A 13,565-nucleotide genomic window follows, 5' to 3' on the forward strand; every position below is an offset into this window, starting at 1 on the left:
TTCCAATCCATAGCTTCACCCCACACCCTGCTCACCACACCTAAAGCAGCTGGCCCCACTGACCCGATGACAGCAAAGGCTGGGAGCTCCTTCAGGTCAAAGGGGAAGTCCATTCGGAAGTTGGTTCTGAACAGAGCAGTGATGGTGACTGCAGGATGAGAAGGCAGGGTTCCAGTGGGGGCTCCACCGCCAGCCAGATGCGGGGTGGGCCATCAGGGTTCCTGCCCCTTTGCCCCCAGCCCTGATTTCTCCCTTTCTTTGTGATTTCCATTTTTCTATACACAATCACTCCATAGTTGTACTCCCTACCCCATGACCTAGGTCCTTGTCCTATAACCTTGGGCCTGCTTCTAAATTATGCCACCCACTCCTTTCCTAAATTGCCCCCCATGTCCTTTCACCAGCAGCCTTAGGTCCCAAGGCCTCCACCCAGGGCCTCGCTGTTACCAGCATCCTTGTTCCACACTGCCAGCACGCGGAACACAAAGGCGCTGAATGTGGCTGCAAAGAATCCTCGCCAGTAGTTCCGAACAGCAAAGTAGGTAGAGGTGACCTCGATGCTGAATAGCACTCCTATGGGGACAGGGAAGCGGGGTCAGCAAACACTGCCCCACTGTTCCACTGCCCCACTGCTCAGACATGGGGAGTTTTTGCTGAAACTTAAATCTAAATCTGGGACAGGCCAGTGTAGAAAGGAATGATCTCTTGGTGTTGCAGGTTGCACACCACAGGCCTGCCAGGCTGGAGGAAGAGGTGGGAAATGGATGTGCCCGCCACCCCCAAACCATAAGGCTCAAGTGGCTGTGTCCTCCCACCCCTTAGTATGTAGGTTTGAGTAGTATGTAGTTCACAACTATTGAATATCAATAGATGTTTAAAGGCAGTTGAAAACACTCTGTAGGAAGGTTAAAAGGAGGAAGCTTCTAGGGCAGGTACTCAGCAGAATTGCCAGGCAGAGCTCAGAATTCACTGGGACTCTCTTTTGACACTGCCTACCTCCAGGGGCTGGAGTTTGGAGAAGTAAGAAAAGCAGGAGGGGATTTACACAAGCTGACAATTCCAAGAAAAGAAAGAGGACTCGTGCAAATTAAAACAAACAAACAAAAATTAACATAGAAATCCTGACTGAAAGGGACCAAAGCAAGGGGGGTAACCAAGGCTGGAAGAAGATTAAAAACAATCATACTTAAGAAAGGTGGGTGGGGTAAAAGGGTAGTAGTCCAATTAGTAGTCCTCATTAGTAGTATTGCTGAGAGTAATCACTGGAGTAGAAAATGAGGAGGGAGATCTATAGAATAAGAGTAAGGGGCGTGGAGACTAAGGAAGGAATGCTAATGAGTTTATAAAAACAGCTTTCAAGAGATTCAAAAGAGATAAACCTTTAAACATATTAAGAGTGGGTTAGACTTAGTAATACACTGTCTCAAGATAAAAAATAAAAAGGAGCTCAGTGGAAGAGCAACCCCAGGTACAAACCCTAATATGAAAATAAATAAATAAGGTTTTTTTTTTTTAAAGTGGTGGACTTTAATTACATGCCAAGTAAAACTTGATAACAAAATTAACTAAAACAAGGCTAAGTCTCATCTTTAGCAAAAAATGAGGGAGGAGACCCAGCATATAGTAAGATGAATGGAGATGAGGTTCCAGTGAACATGGCAAGATTTATCCCTTTTCTTCCTACAATGGATGGTAGGTTGTTGGTGTGCCCACAACCCACAACCTGCCTTCCCCTTTGGACAGTATCACAGATGTTAGGAATTTCTTCTCCCTGTTCCTTATCTATAAGTCATATCTCTCAAATCCCACAAGGGCCTCTGCCTCCTCTTCAGCAGGGGACAGTCAACTGGTTACACTGAGTTAAGTGTGCCCAGGACTGGAGCCCTACGGTCAGCCCCAATGTCACCTCCTCTGGGTAACCACGCCAGCTAGATCTTTTCTTCAGGTAAAAACTACCCATTTTCATCTTACTCTCTCTGAATTTGGATTATTACAGTTCTCGTTATTTGTTCAGATTTATGAAACCAGTTTAGTACCTGGCACAAATCAGAGAGGAGTGAGAAAGGCTAAGATGAGGAAGGGAGAGAACAGAGCCTGTGTGAGTGGCCTCTCAGCAGGCAGCACCAGCCAAGGGGACCTGGGGCAGCTTTGCTGGCCACTCTGCTGCCTTGCTCTTCAAATCCCATCAGGGGATGCAGATGCCTTTTGCCTAAGAGGAGGCGTCCCCACAGTGGGGATCAGGTGGAGCAGGCTCCCTCCTTTCCTCTGTCAGTAACAAAAGCAAAATCAGCTTTGAGTGGCCTCGGTGAAACTTTCCAACTTATTAATATTTTACAACAATTTTTTGAAATCCTGGGCTAGTTTTCTTTCCTACCGTGTGGATCTGGGACACTTTCCCTAGCAGTCTATCACTGTATGCTCAAGAATGAGAGCTTATTTTAACATTAGCCTGAGCCAAACACAAAATGTGCTTTTAAAAGGAAACAAAGCTTTAAAGAAACAAACTGCTCACCTCTTGGGTCTGGGATACTGCTCTCTTCTACTCTGAATCTTTCTCTATTTTTCTGTGGGTTTCTATGACTCTATCCAACTCAGGGTGTTGTCCTTGGTCTCCTTCTCTTGCTCTCAATTTCACTTTGCCTGCAGTGCCAGCTACACCTACATACCAAGATTAGCAAACCTGTTTTTGGCCCAGTTCCTGGGTTTTGGACTTACCTAGCTAGCTGTCTACTTGGTATTGCTTGGATATGCCACAGGAATGTCAAGTTCAACATACTCAAAGTGATCTTTATCAGCTCCCCAGCTGTTTCACTTCCCATGTCCCCCGCCTTGGTTACTAATACCATTGTTTTGCTGCCTTTGCAGGAAATCTCGGTGTCAGCCTAGGCCCCTCCTTCTCTCCTATCTCTCCAAACCTCACATAAATCACCATGTCACACCCATTTTTCTTTCTACCACTCATATTTATCAACCTCTTCTCAATCTCTTCTACATCTGCCCACTTCAGTCTTTTGTCATCTAGCATTGGGACTATGACAATGGTCTTCCTGTTAATCTTAGATTAATCCTGTTAATCCACAGGCCAATTCTATCCTGCACACATGTGCCAAAGGGATTGGACAGATATGCAAAGCTGGTCATGTCTCTTCCTTCCTCGAAATCCTTCCATGGCTTCAGAGCACTTCCCAAAGTCAGGTCTGTGTGATACAAGTCCCCCAAGACAGTGGCTGCCAAAGGATTCTGTGGGAAATGTTTCCAGCCACATTTGGGACATTCACCATGCAAGTCAGCATCTCAGCTGTTCTAACAACCCTTCCAGTTTTTTTAAAGAAAAAAAACTATATGTTTAACCAGGCATTTTCCAACGGATTTGGTCTTGAAGCCATTTTTTAACACCACGAAGAACTATGTTCTGTAAAGTACAATTGGGCCAATCCCAGTTTAGAGAATAAAACCTACCTTCCTGTGCATGGCCTGTGAAGACCTTCAGGTTCTGCCCATTTACCTTTCCAGACTCATTTCCTATTTTCCTTTTCCATGCCCTCTAATAGCACTCACCTATATAATGGCAGTTTCCCAGATCTTTGACTTTGACGCTATTCCTCTGTCCAGTATACCCTGCCTCACTGTCTTTCTTGTAATTTCCTGCTTATTAACAAAACCTCATATTAAACACTGCCCTTTGTAAAGCCTCACAGGCTCCCCAGGCAGCCTAGGAGTAGGTTCCCACTGCTGCCCAGGCTGCCACTGGGACACTTAATTGGGCTGTGATGACCTGTGTGTCTTTCTTCCCTTTCAAACATGAGCACCCAGCAAGCACAGGACTAAGCATGGTGCCTGAGAAATAATGACAGCAAAAAGATGTTTGTCATTTCAGTAGACTACTGAATGATAATTCATTCATTAGTGTAAGGAACTGAGTTGCCTACGTGGTGAATAAATGATCTTAATACTAACTTTTCTTTCAGAATTATTCTATATTCATGAAAAAATAAATCAAGTAATGCCATCTGCAGAGACCTTTAACATTTATCATTTAATACAAACAGCCTGAGCATAGTACCTTCATTTCCAAGTGCTTAATAATTAATTTTTTCCTTCCTTTTCTTTTTTCTTTTCTTTCTCGAATAGGTGATTGAACCAGGAGCACACTGTCAGTGCCAGAACTACATCCCCAGGCCTTTCATTTTTATTGTGAGACAGGATCTTGCTAAGCTGCCCAGGCTATCTGTAATCTTTCTGCCTCAGTTTTCTGAATAGCTGGGATCACAGCTAAGTTCTTAACAATTTCTGTGTTCAAAACAATGATTTGTAACTTTCCTATGGGTTATGCCTTTTCTGTACTCTACACAGGACCAAAAAAACCTTTATCATTCACCTCAGAAATTCCGGTTTTACATAGAAAATGTAGATTCTTTACTTAAAAAAAAATCTTGGCTAATAGAAACAAAATTAGAATAACAAAACTTTTTGTCTAAAAACATTCTTCAGATCTTCTGAAGGTTAAAGAGTAAGTAAAAGTGAACATGAATATAGAAGTAAGTGTGAACTTACTTAGTAGAGGTTCAAACACAGTGCCCTCCACTGACTAATGACTTCAATGACTACAGCTGACAACAGGAGTGCAAATGGGTGCCTGCTGGTGTGCTCACCCAGTCTCCCATGCTGTGTGCTTTGACACAGGGTCAGCAAAGGCAGCAGGGTATGTTTGCATTGACTTTGAACTCTGACCTGTGCCCTCTTCCTGAGCCAAGCCATTTTAGTGACCTGAAAGACTCCTCTAGGGAAAGACCGATCACATTTTCATCATTGAAAAGAACCTCTAGCAGGTGGTCATTTGAAAAGCATATGCCCTTTCTGTAATTTTGTTCCTTCAGTTATCAACTTGGTAACCTTTTTTGTTTTTTATCACCAATGACTCCAATGAATGATCCATATTATCCCTGCCCTGTTAGGGTGGCTATACCTGATTTTGATGACTAAATAAACAGAACAGCCTCTTCAACCACATCCATGATAAGAAAAATTATTGGAAAGACCACTGCTTGCCTCATATGGGTAGAAAGAGTCAAACTAAACTGTAATTTGTTATCAGGAAAAAAATTCCACAAGGACCCTCATTTAGAGATTGTCCTTAATCTAAATAAAGTCCACTTAAATTCCCACATCCTTAATAGAACACAGCAAAATGTAAGCTTTCCCTTGGAGAAAGAAGTGCATGGATTCTATCACAAGACATGATACATGGCAGCAAAAGATTTGATGATACAAATGGGATTTAAATAAGTAGAGGACTATGAAGACTGCCTTGGTTCGGATGCCCGGCAGCTTACCAACAGATGCCCTTGCTCCAGTCACTTGCCCTCTCTGATTCAGTTCAGTACTCTCCTCTATGACATCTCACTCATACAGCTTTTAGCAGGAACTGAACTTAGACACTGGTAAAATGTTCACTAAAAGCTGTCCTCATGATAATAGGAAAATGGTTAGCTCCAGTACTGGGTGAGGCTGACAGCGAGAAAGGCCAGGCAGGTGGCCTGATGTGGGAGGGGGAACTTGCCTCCAAGTGGTGTTCCAAAACAGCAGCCAACCCCCACAGCACAGCCCACCGTCAGGATATCAGTGTAATAGTACGGCTGCTACTAGGGAGAGAGAGAGAGAGAGGCAGGAGGGAGGAGGAGGGCAAGGGGCAGAGGAGGGGGAGACATGTAGGGACAGCAAGAAGGCAGAGTTAGAGGCCTAAGTCATAGGGAATCATCATGGTCCCATTACCCCTGTGACTCCCAGGCCAGGAGAAACTCAGTGAGTATGACAAACAGGAAGTGACCTCGTGGCTCAAGGCCCAAACTGAAGATGAACAAAAGTTAAGCCAATATATACCAGGCAGGTAAGACTATAAGTGACCAGAGAGGACTAGAGATGGGGACACTCGTGATGAGAGTGGGAGTAGCAAAATAGTCAGGAGAGGACAGGCAGAAAAGTGTCAGCAAATTCTGCATGAGACAGCAATTATTCTCAGAAGACTATCCAGCCCTTTGATGAAAAAACACAAGGGACTGAGGTTAGGGGTGATAATCTCTGGTCACTCCCTGGATGCCCACCCACCAGCCCCTTTGGTGAGCATGACCCTCTCCACCCTTAAGCTGTGACAGCCACTCAAACCTCTTCCAAGTCTGGCTCAGGCAACTGGGGTGGGGAGGAAGTGAAACTTGCCTCCAACAGGGGCTGCAAAGCAGCATCCCACGCCTACCGCGCAGGCTGGCACCAGGAGGTCAAGCTGCCCAGGCACGGTCTGCAACAGAGAAGCACGCGGGGCCAGGGGGTGGCAGGGTGGGACAGGCGGGAGGGATGTAAGCAAGATCAGGGTGGGGGTCAGGAACTGCAAAGGGACAAGGGCAGCACAGGAGGGATATCAAGGGGGACTGATGGAGGATCCAGCCATGTGGATTAGCAGGGTAACATGAGGGCAGACCAGCCCAGTCACCATGAGGGGGGCCGGCACGGATCAGGATAGGTGTGCACTAGGAGGACAAGCACAGGCTAAACGGAGGCACTAGACAGCTCATGTGGGCAGGCAGGGCCAAGGAGAATAGTAGGGTGGTTAGTGCAATGTCCCCTCCAGCATCATGGCCAGCCTGGAGCAGAGGCAGCCCTCCCAGCCCCCTGTGCACACTCGGCTGGCTTTCTTCACAACTGGCGCCTACTGTGTTCCACTGTCTCAACCTTACCTCATAGACCCCACAGAACATGGACATGAACTTGCTCAGGACAGCAGCACAGATGCTGGCGATGTGAACAAAAGGGCCCTAGAAGAGAGGGATAGCCAGGGCTCAGGGTGAGAGGCTGCAAGGCAGGGAACGTGTCAGAGGGTTCAGTGAAATGAATATTCCCTGCTTCAGGCACTGGATGAAGTGCTGGAAAAGGGGCAGACGGAAGTTCTGCCTCTGAGAAGCTTCATCAGAGAGCGAGATGATAGACCTGCATGTTTTCTTTTCAGATAATGCCAGCTAAGAGGCCAGTGAGGGAGGGTGAGAGAGAGATGGGGTGGCTGAGGGCAGGTGGTGACATGTGCTTAGATAAAGGTAGCCTGGTGAGGCCCCTCCTTGGGCCTGTTGAAACAGAGTAGCACCTTGAATGAAGTGAGTGAGCCACAGGAGTGTCAGGAGGAAGAATGAATAGAGCAAGTGCAGGAGTCCCAGGTGGGATGAGCTTGGTGTGGTGGAGGGATGGGAAGAAAGCCCTGTGAACCGGGCACAGGGAGCGGGGCAGGCTGGGAGGCTGGAAGGTTAGCAGACGGGAGGGTGTCATCAGCCCGGATCTTGCAGTCTAGGGTGAGACCTTCAGATTTTAAGTGGTATGAAAAGCTGCAGAGAAGTTACTGATCAGAGGTCAGATGTGACCTATTCCATTTTAAAAAGATGACTCTGGATATGTGGAGTGTCCACAGCAGGGGGCAAAGGGTATATGAGGATGAACTGAGACCAGAGGGTGACACCTTGAAGAAGCACAGCCTGTTTCTAGGTCTCTGTTTTCTCATGTTAAAATAAGGGGATTGTGGCTAAGGCAGTGGTTCTCAACTAGGTGGAGGATTTCACCCCCCAGGGACATTTGGCAATGTCTGGGGGATTCTGGTTGTCATAACTGGGGTTGCTATTGACCTCTATGGTTAGAGGCTAGGGATGATACTTAATACCACGCTGCACAGGACAGTACCTCTAGCACAGAATTTTCCAGTTCCAAATGCCAACAGTGCCCAGGTTGAGAGACTGATCTAAAGGAAAGCCCCCCAGCTATGACGTTTTTGACCTGCATCCCCAGGAGAGGACCTTCCAGTGTTTCCCCTCCCTGTTGCCTCTTGGCTTTGCCTTTAGTCCATAACTGCTCCCAGAGTGCCCCTAGATTGTTCTCTCTCTCTCCTCAGCTCTCTCCCAGTGCACACCAGACCCACCTCTTTTCCCACAGGGATGCCGCTGCCCAGCCCAGCAGTCAGGGCCACCACCTTGGCCACAAAAGCTTTGATTGTGAGGTACTCCTTCAGGACAACCCCACGAAGGATTGTCTTCATTTCAGGGATTCCAGAGCCTGGAAGGGTTAAAGAAGGGTCATGGGCAAGTTTGAGCTGGAGATTAAGCAGGAGATGGAAGGGAAATGGGGGTTGGGAGGACTGAAGAAGTTGTCCTGAAGGGAATCACGGCAAGGCCCCCAAAGGGCTGGAAGTGGGGCTGAAGGATGGGAGGAAGCCAGAGTGGAACAGTCTGCAGGCAACAATACTGTGTGGACTCTTCTAGAAAGTTCTCACCAACAGCCTGGGGAGAGACGAGCTGGCAGAAGAGGGCGCTGAAGAGGATGAGAATAAGCGGGAAGGTGACCCAGGCCAGGTACTGCAGAGGAAGGTTGGGCTGCATCTGGGCGTAAGTCCACTTGTAGGCTGCAGGGACACAAGCCTGGGGTCAGGGAGGAGATGCTGACAGTTATGGTGATCACTGCCACCCCACGTCTAAAGCACTGCATGGCAGACATACTGCTGGTTGTGCTACCAGGCTGCGGACATCCTGTTTGCCTCTCCTCAGGGATACTACTTTCATTTTACATGTGGGAAACCTGAGTTGCAGGAGGTGAGTGCCTGCTCAAGTTCCCTCTGCCAGTGGAGGCAGGTGTTTGGGCTGTAAGTCACACTTGAGAATAGACTGTAGCGCATGGCTAGAGGCCATGGGGTGACAATCCACCTACCTGGCCAGAACTGAGGGGTTCCTGGGACTCAGAACTAAAACTGGGAAGATCCTGGGGAAACTGGAGCAAGTGGGTTAACCTATTAGAGGGGTGTCCACTGCAGGTGGAAGGGATATGGATTTGGGCCTCGAGCCTTGATGGGTTTGGTCTTGTCTGAGGCCAGGTGCTTCAGACAAGTTGTGTCTGCCCTCCGTACAGCATCCCCTACCCAAACCTGCCCTAGGTAGAAATCCTAGGAACAGCCTCCGTGTGGGGAGAGGCCGAGGGCACCAGTCCCCAGGAGCGTACCCTGAAGGCTCTTGGCACTGACATAGTCCATGCACCAGCTGACCAGAGCCATCAGCAGGCCCAGGAGCACCAGAAAGATCCAGTCTTCCCCCAACTTCCTTCTCACCACACGTCCCAGGCGGTGGATACAATCTAGGAAGAGAAAATGTTTAAAAAAAATAGACAAAAGCAGCCCACCAGTCTCTACCTCAAGTGTGCGGTTGAGGAGTAGAGGGGAGGAATTGGGCTCTAGGGTCTTGTGTGTGTTGCTGAATTCTCCTTACACCTCTACCAACTCCCCATAAATCTGTGAATTCCCCTATAAAGCTCCTGTTTCTTGGGAGGAGGGGGAGACAGTAGGGAACAAGGCTCAGTGTGAAGGAGGTGGGTGAAGTGCTTTTCCCTTAGCACCTAGAGGAGGGCTTCTATGAGTGTGTGGAAGAGGGAGGTACGTACAACAGAGCATCCAGGGTACTCTTGCAATCCCTGTACCTCCTATTCCAGAGTCCTTTACTCCTCAGTCCCCATCACCTTGACATTTAGAATAGTGGTCCTCATCCTTGCTGTCCACCGTAGAACTGGAGCCCATCTTCTTGGGCATCCCCATATCCTGTTCCTTGTCTGAGAATTGCTCTTTTTGATGGCCATAAATCTGGATGGAAGGAGAATGGTCAATGTCTATTCAGAATAGACAGAGGGCAGCCAGGAGACTCACAGACAAGAAATAGAGCTCTTTTGGATCTGGGGTGTTGAGGGCTGCATGCAGGGTACTTTGTGGTCTCCCTACTCTTACCTTTCCACTCTCCAGTCGCATATTTTCTGCTCTTTCCTGTCCATCCCCACCCCCAACACACAAACACACACACACATACATGCACCCCTTCTTTTTATCCCTTCCTCATCCTGTACTCATTTTGGTTCATGGTAGCCTTCATCAGGGAGGCTAATTCCCACTAGGTAGTGGAGACACAGAGAACCGCACTTAGATTGGGCATCCATAGCTGGTAGGTATTTTAAGTGTCACTATGCTTTCTGTAGAACTCTATAATTTCCAAGACCCCCAACTCCCTGACACTGACTTCCCTCCTAGGGTCACTCTTTGCACCAGGTGAGGATGAACTGGCCTAGCTAACACATGATTTTATTTTTCATTGACTCATAAAAATTGCACATGGGTACGGAGACAAATGACTTGGTTATATTGCCTGCTGTGAATGCCTTCCTGTGGCACCTGGATTCTCTGTTGAGCTTGGATAAACCCCATCCATCTCATCCCCCAGCCTTCATAGGCATAATGAGGAATCAGGTCTGATAAGGGAAGTCAATCAATCTACTTCCCAAAACAAGGTAACCAGGCCCCACTGTCATGTGAAGGGGGTGGAGAGGCACAGTCAGATCCCAAAGCCTCCTCTTGTCATTAGAATATGTGACTGTGAGGTGCGTGTAAAATGATCACTTTTAACTGCCCCCTTGCCCCACACTACACTATCTCCAGCCTCTGGGACCAGGTGCAGGCCAGGCCATTTTGCTGATTCTGGGAGAACCACCTAGAAGAGATCTGATTTCATAACGTGAGCATCTGTTTTAACCTGGTCCGGAACCGGCACACACCCATTGCTCTGCTCCCAGCTGTTTCGTCTCCTAGGATGAGGCCGGTGGCCCAGGGAGTCAGTGTTTCCCTCAGAACCCTGCCTGGGACCCAGAGCTAGAAGATACTCCCAGTGGAGGTCAGAAAACTGGGGCTGCCTCTGCTCCCTGAGGTCCCAGGCTGGCATAGCTTAGGAAGGGTGTGCTTCCTACCAAAACCTAGGCTGGGAGGTGCTACAGGACCAGATCCATTGTGCTGGTCCAGCACTAACCACCACACTGAAGCAGGGGAGGGGAAGGCAGAATCAAAACCCAAGTCTCTAAGTGATGCCATGCCTGGGACATGTTGACAGTCCTCTGTGCATGTGAAGGGTTGATGAAATGAGGTGGATGAAATGTGGAAAACTGTCATGTACTTGGGGGTTCATTATACCATCCTCCCTGCTTTGTGTAACTCTGGAATTTCCCCTCATAAAAATCCAAACTAATTTTTTGCTTTCAAAGACTTGTGGAAACCAGCTGAACCCCTCTCCAAATGAATTTGTCATTCTTTCCCATGTGGTTTCATGCACATTTGGCCAGTGTCCTCACTGTCACCAGAAAGTGCCCTAACTGCACTTTTCCTCGATTTGTCTCCCTCCCCCTCTAGAAATGACCAGTACCCTGTTGAGAATGAGGGAACTCACGCTGTGTTCCAAGGCCTGGGTCAGAGGCCACAGTCAGGTGCCACCATCTCCAGAAACCACTATCTCACTATTGCAGCCTACATGACATTTGTGTCCTGTGCTGCCTCCACAGTTTCCCTGGGGGACTGGTCAGGGCTGAGGATCCTCTTGACTCCAATGCTGTGAATCACCCGCAGAGCCCACCCCTCAGGCTTCCAGCCTCACACCTACAGAAACATAGGCTCCCTGTCAGCAAAACACTTTCTAAGTCTGATCTGACCCTCAGGACACCTTCCGCTCTCCGTCTCTGCAGTTTCTGTGGTGAGAGGTAGACTTACCAATTGTGGCCTGTAAACTTTCCAGGGTGATTTCACCACCTTCCTTTCCTTGGGCCCAACTCTATTTCCTCTCTTCTAGATGTCTGAACCCACTGATCCCCACCCCTGGAGGATGCTTCTCCCTAACTAGTTTGCCAGTTCCTTTCTAGGACCAGCACCTTTCTAAGTGGTTCACACTTACTAGGTTCTTATTTGCTCAATCTTGTCATCTAAGAGCTTTCCCCCACTCCCCACCCCCTGTGGTGCTAGGGATGGAACCTAGGACCTAGTGCAAGCAAGACAAGTGCTCTACTACTGAGCTATGTCCTCAGACTCCTAAAAGTTGAATGCATCTCTCTGCTCATTTTGACACGGGTAGGTTTTTGAATACTGGCAAGACACCCAGCCTGTTTTCTCTCCTTGTCTCGACTCCTTTCTTCTGCTTTCTGTAGAAGAGTTTGTGTGTGTGTGTGTGTGTGTGTGTGTGTGTGCGTGTGTGTGTGTTCTGTGGTAGGTTGCATGGCAGAAATCCCCCAGGGTCTGCATGTGGGAGATGCTGGTAGCACAGAGCATGTGGGCCCCAACTTGGATCACCCTGTGTGGGTTACGTAAGCACGAGCTCCTCCTGGATCTGTTTCTGCCAGTTCCCCACAGGAGTTGGTTATCCTGTTAGTAAAGGCTACATGAATATGCACATGTATTTCTAGAGTGCACACTTAGGTGAGTCCATATCCTTGAAAGGGTTTTATAATTTGAACACATTACCATGGACTTTTACAAAGTTGAAAGGTGCTCCCTCTTTTCACCTAATTCCTAACTCACCCATCCCTGGCCCCACCTTCTCCCCTGTCCACCGCTTCCCTCCCCTTAGGACTTTACCTGTGTGGGGTGGGCGTTGTGCCGGGGGCCTGCGTCCTTTCGGAGCCGATGCTGAAGGCCCCCGTTCTCAGATGGCAGTCCATAGCTGGTGCAGTGTTCAAAGGGCATGTACTGGTACTGGGGGGCACTACCCCACCAGCTTTGTTCACCCCCATGCCTCTGTGACTGGGATGGCTCCATGTGGCCTGCCCCCCAGCCCTAGCCAGGCCTTGGCCTGCTTGCCCCCGTCCTCCCCCCAGGGCAGCTCCTTAAACTTCTGCTCTCGCCTGTCCCCAAGGCGTCTGGGGCAGCATGCCCACCTCCAGCTATTTATAGATGCCTCCCCATCACATGACATGCCCCCCCCCCCCAGCCACATCTGATCTGCTTGGGGTCGAAGCAGGTGTCAGTGTAGTGCTGGGGTGGGGGTTGGGATAAGAACCTGTGGGACAGCCCCACAGGGAATTCCCTTCACAGGCCAGCAGCATTGTCCCCTCCCTAGTCACTAGTAGGTTTCCAGGCCCAGGTCAGTGATTCCTCTATAAATATCGCTGGGGCAGGGTAGGGAGCTGCTCAGTGTGTTCTCCAGGCTGTGTGCTGCACTGGTCTGCACTAAAGGCCCTGGCTCCCACCTCTCCCTCAGCATGTGGAAGGCCAGGGGTGTGGTGCAGAAGTAACTAGAAGGTCTGGAAACGCTGGCCAGGAAACTCACCTGGGAGAGCAGCTGGTGCCTCTCTGCCATCTCTCCCTGTTGGGTGGTCTCCAGCTCGGTACCTTTGCAGGGTTCAGTTCTCATCTAGATCCTGTGCTTCTGTCTGGCGGCCTCTCTAATCCATTCCATTCCCTGCTGACTCCTTCAGCTCTCTGCCCTGGTCTGCCAGAGGCTGCTAATAACCTTTGGTGCCACCCCTTGATCCCATCCTTATCACCCTCTGGGTGTGGAACACTTGAGGGAAGCACTGGTAATAGCCTTGGGTTCTCGAACTTCTCCCCTTTCCCAGACCCACATGTATCAACCACATGGCCAGCCCAGATCTACGGGGAAGGACTGAGCTCCCACTTAAACTGTGGTGCCCATGACAGCTCTGTCAGCACAGGCAGATAACAGGGAGAAGCGGAAATAATCCAGAGGCAAGGTGGT

The 13,565-nt window shown here is 48.9% G+C and overlaps 1 protein-coding gene across 1 annotated transcript in view; it reads right to left on the reverse strand.

Moving 5' to 3' along the window:
- Positions 1–12,711, reverse strand: part of Clcn1 (chloride voltage-gated channel 1) — a 32,053-nt gene extending 19,342 nt beyond the window's left edge. The window contains exons 1-9 of the mRNA XM_026409404.2: positions 12,446–12,711; positions 9,529–9,649; positions 9,019–9,150; positions 8,300–8,428; positions 7,949–8,082; positions 6,729–6,806; positions 5,561–5,639; positions 448–573; positions 64–148 (exon numbers count right to left, since the gene is read on the reverse strand). Of these exons, the coding sequence (XP_026265189.2) occupies positions 64–148; positions 448–573; positions 5,561–5,639; positions 6,729–6,806; positions 7,949–8,082; positions 8,300–8,428; positions 9,019–9,150; positions 9,529–9,649; positions 12,446–12,625 (1,064 nt within the window). The 5' untranslated portion in view covers positions 12,626–12,711. The remainder of the gene's footprint in view (positions 1–63; positions 149–447; positions 574–5,560; positions 5,640–6,728; positions 6,807–7,948; positions 8,083–8,299; positions 8,429–9,018; positions 9,151–9,528; positions 9,650–12,445) is intronic.
- Positions 12,712–13,565: the final 854 nt, after the last annotated feature.

Source organism: Urocitellus parryii, chromosome 3, assembly GCF_045843805.1.
Source record: "Urocitellus parryii isolate mUroPar1 chromosome 3, mUroPar1.hap1, whole genome shotgun sequence".
NCBI classification, from domain to species: domain Eukaryota; kingdom Metazoa; phylum Chordata; class Mammalia; order Rodentia; family Sciuridae; genus Urocitellus; species Urocitellus parryii.